We start from the raw sequence: 4386 nt of genomic DNA on the forward strand, positions 1-4386 counted from the left end.
TTTAAATATAATACTAGAATAAAATGAAATTCATTTTCATTGGAATACAAATTTGACACTTTCAGCCTCAAATTTAGGTTTCGTTTCTTATCGCTTTTATCTTCTGTGTTTTTAGTTGGAGTCTCGGAATTAATTTCAGTGCGATTTTGCAAACACACATGCATATATGTTACATTGTCTGAAAGCACTTGTACTGGATTTGACTAATAAAAAATAAAAATTGGACAATCGTGGATCTAAATTTCTAGCAAAAAGGTGTTTATTGACACTGAACACTAGTTTTGACGGATTTCCACTATTCTCTGCCCCTTTGCTGGTAAATTACCATGGATGAAGCAAAAAAAAATGTCTAACCTTAGAAAAACGACCTGTCTATCCTTTAGTTTAGGTTTCGTTCCTCAAAAGCTTACCTCCTAATCAAAAATTCGAATAAAGCCTTTTCAAACAAACACAAGCATAGCTGAAATTCCTCAGCTCGCACACACAGAGAAATTTTAACCAGGCTACGGCGGTTTCCAACTTTGAAAATAAGCATGTATTCAGTATTTAGTCACACTAATGACAGAGAAAAGTAGAGAAGAGTTGAAAATGTCTGAAATTGAAACTGAAGTGGCACCACCATCTGTAGAATCCCAGAGCATGGCTTCAACAGCCAAGGAGAAAAAGAAAGCAAAGGCTCCAAACACAGCTAATTCTGCAAAACATAATGGGGATAAAAAGTTCAAGGCGCCAGGAAACCACCCAAAATACATGGAAATGATCGACAAATCCATTGCTGACCTGAAAAAACTTGGGGGACCTAGCCGTCAGGTCATTCTCAAATACATAATGGGCAATTTTCAGGATGGGAATGATGCTAAAGTTGTGAATATGCATCCTAAGCAAGCTTTGAAGCGTTGCCTTGCAAATAAAATTGTTGTAAATCCCAAGATACTGGCGTAACTGGTTCTTTCAAGCTTGCAAGGCCTTTCAAGGCCAAAAATTCTGAGGCTGTAAAGCCTGCCAAGCCCACAGCTATGAAAACCTTAGTCAAGAAAACAGCTAAACCTACTGCAGTTTAAAAGTCAATTTCAGCCAAAAAAGGCAACCAAGCCGATGGCTGGTAGCAAAAAACCTGTAAAGGTTTTCAAGAAACCCACTGTTGCCAAAAACGCAGTAGCAGCAAAGAAATCAACACCCAGGAAGGGGCCGTCAGTCAAGAAAACTCCCGCCAAGAAAGTGGCATCTGAAGAGTCAGTAGCTAAAGAGACCAGCTTAAAAGTAATGTGTGCAATAAGTTATCCTGCAGTATCAAACAGCCCTTTTCAGGGCTATCAAAGCAAATGCTCGAAACTTTCTGTTCAGAAAGTTATAGTTCGATAAATTTTCAATTTTGACTCTACTTTTCCCTTTCAAGTATAGTTAAGCTGTTGTTTGAGCCCAAATATTCGTTGCATAATATTTTATTTTGTATTCTAGTGCCATTGCTGTCTAAAAAAAGATATCTGAATTTCTTTTCCTTCTTTTTTTTTTATCAGAATCCCTTTAGCACGAAAGTTTTCAACCAAAGATGAGTAAAAAAACTCGGATGCATTTTTTTTCGAAACAAAGACTTTATTTACTTATAGACTTGTATTTCAAAGGGCCCAAAATATTGAAACTTTGAGGCTTTTATGTCAAATTTGCATTCTAATAAAAATAAATTTTACCTTATTTTAGCAGTATATTTGAAAAGAAAAAAATTTTGTTATGATATTTTTGAGATGCAGGGGGGGAAGCAAAGTTGAAGCAAGCTGCATTTTATTTGTTTTGATCCCAGTATATCTGAAAGTTTAATATTCGTTCTAAAAATAAAAGGAATTGTTTAAACTAGAAAAATGTCCCTTTCCACAGTATATTTGTGAGTTTTGCTTGGAAACAAACATCAGAAATCATAAATAAAATAAAAAAACGCAAAAGGTTACAACACAAATGGCAAAAATGTTTTGCCAAAGTTAAAAATGCATAACGAATTGTTGTTATATAATCACAAATAAACCCACTTCTTTTTTTCGATCTCAGGCTATCTGAAAGTTTTAATATACGTTCCACTGATAAAGGAATTGTTTTAAATGGGAAAAATGTCCCTCTCTACAGTATATTTTCAAGTTTTCCTTAAAAAAAACAACATTATAAATCATAAATATATAAATCTAAAAAAAAAACGGAAACAAATTGTTACTATATAATCAGAAATAAAATCAATTTTATAGTTTTATGGCGTCTTGTATTTTAAAAGACCAAAAGAAGCGTTGGAACAAACTAATATGCTCAATGCTTAGCATTGAAATGCACAAAAGAAAAGCATTGAAATGAATACCAGCTAAAAGTCGATTTGCTGTTATTTCCCGACCTCTAAATTAGAGACATTCGGATGCCTTTTGTTGTAGTTTGAAACTCATGATTTTGTGCTTCAGTCTCAGAGTCAGTTTACACGGAGTTTCATTTCTTAGCTAAAATTTTACCAGCTTTTCATACTTGTTTATTAACTGCAAATAACTAATCCAATACTTTTGTCCAAATTGTAAGGTCTAGAGGCAATTTAGCAAAGAGTAGGAACTCATTTACCTCCGTTCCTACTATCTTCATTCGAACATGAAAGAATGGGTTTTTGCAGTTAAATAGCAACAATTATTTCTTTGAATAATTCCATGGTGTGAATACACAACTTTATTCAAAGATATGCAAGGAAAAGCTAAATACAGCAAAATAGCAATGGAAAATTTGTTTGCATATTTCTAATCAGATATTATACCTCAGACGAAAAAAGAAAAGTATTTACCGACAATTTAAAGGCACAAAAAAAAGGCTCAAAAACCTGAGCTAGAAAGTGTCTAAAAGATTTGGTGGCCTTTAAAAAGACCGTTGGGTAGGAGGAAAGTTTAGAGGGACCATTAACCACCAAAGTCATACAATGTACGACCTTGAGGCTTCAGAGCGTAGACTACATCCATTGCAGTTACTGTCTTTCTCTTGGCATGTTCTGTGTAGGTGACAGCATCACGAAAAACACTTTCGAGAAAAACTTTAAGAACACCTCTGGTTTCCTCGTAAATTAGGCCAGATATACGTTTTACACCACACGGTTCAAAATTCAAGATTTTAATTTCAACTTCGGTACAACACACACAATATAATAAAGGCCAAGACACAAGACACAAGGTCGATTGACAAAAACTATGCAGTTACATCAACTACATTTGAAATCTAAAATCGTGCGAATTCTGTCGCCCCTTTGGATTTGACGGTAAAAAATAATTCAAATATTTCCACCTTTTCCTCTTCCTGACATGGTTTCTAGGTTACAGAATTCACTCGGAGTCTTCTTGATCACGAACAAATTGAAAATGATGCCTATTCTTGAAAGCGTAAATAATTTATACTCCGGCCAGCGAACTGAGTTCCTTTGACAAAAGAATTGTGCGCGAACTGTAGATGGTATGTAAACGGGTCAAATTTTGTAGTTGCTATTCATTTGACAATTGGATTTCGTTAAGGCATCTTTTAACCATGGCTCCAAAAACTTTAGGAAAAGCAGCAAGGAAAGCCGGTAAGGCGCAGAAAAATATCATTAAAACTGATAAGAAAAGGAAACGAAAGAGGAAGGAAAGCAACGCCTTTTACATTTACAAAGTTCTCAAGCAAGTATATCCCGACACTGGTGTTTCAAGCAAGGCAATGAGCATCATGAATAGCTTTGTCAATGACATCTTTGAAAGGATTGCTGCGGAAGCCTCTCGTCTAGCTCACTACAACAAGAGGTCCACCATCACTAGCAGAGAGGTTCAAACTGCTATGAGGCTGCTGCTACCCGGAGAACTTGCCAAGCACGCTGTTAGTGAAGGCACTAAAGCTGTAACAAAATACACAAGCTCCAAATAAGGGGGTTTCCCCCGACTATTAGTGCTCAATCAGCCTGACCTTCCCAAACAGCCCTTTTAAGGGCTAACACCTTATTTCAAATGCTCTACTCTCAAATTGCTTTCATTACTCCTGGCTTTGATTTGTGAAATCTTGGGTAAACAAGAACCCATACTAAACCACAATTCAAAACAATAAAAAGGGTCCCTGTTTAGAAGTCAGGTCTCAATTTGCTTGTGGTATAGAAAATAATATATATCGCCGAATAGTTAAAGAGAATAGAAAAGGGGGCCTCGACTTTTTCATGACATTCCATTGAAAGCAGTTTTAAAGGTCCGTGGGGCCCATTGGGAGTCGTTCATTTTTTTTAGTGTTTTTGGATTTATTAGGCTGACCTAAATTTGCTTTTTGCGTGTTTCCTTTTCATTACATGTTTTGGATCATGTTGAATGCCACGCTAAATTTATGACTCATTTTTAATATAATTTGGCGTATACCTGAAATAAT

General features: G+C 35.6%; 2 protein-coding genes across 2 annotated transcripts; both read left to right on the forward strand.

The window, feature by feature from the left end:
* Positions 1-558: 558 nt before the first annotated feature.
* On the forward strand, positions 559-942 carry LOC136033986 (histone H1-delta-like). Its single transcript, XM_065715026.1, has one exon. It carries the CDS (start codon positions 559-561, stop codon positions 940-942), a length of 384 nt encoding a protein of 127 aa, XP_065571098.1.
* A 2586-nt stretch (positions 943-3528) lies between these two features.
* Positions 3529-3900, forward strand: LOC136033996 (histone H2B-like). Its single transcript, XM_065715033.1, has one exon. The coding sequence runs from the start codon at positions 3529-3531 to the stop codon at positions 3898-3900; it is 372 nt and encodes a 123-aa protein (XP_065571105.1).
* Positions 3901-4386: the final 486 nt, after the last annotated feature.

This window comes from Artemia franciscana, chromosome 2 (genome assembly GCF_032884065.1).
Source record: "Artemia franciscana chromosome 2, ASM3288406v1, whole genome shotgun sequence".
Classification (NCBI taxonomy): domain Eukaryota; kingdom Metazoa; phylum Arthropoda; class Branchiopoda; order Anostraca; family Artemiidae; genus Artemia; species Artemia franciscana.

Bases quoted from the DNA above. Each gene is read 5' to 3' on its own strand.
- LOC136033996 (XM_065715033.1), top strand. From the start codon at position 3,529: ATGGCTCCAAAAACTTTAGGAAAAGCAGCAAGGAAAGCCGGTAAGGCG.
- LOC136033986 (XM_065715026.1), top strand. From the start codon at position 559: ATGACAGAGAAAAGTAGAGAAGAGTTGAAAATGTCTGAAATTGAAACT.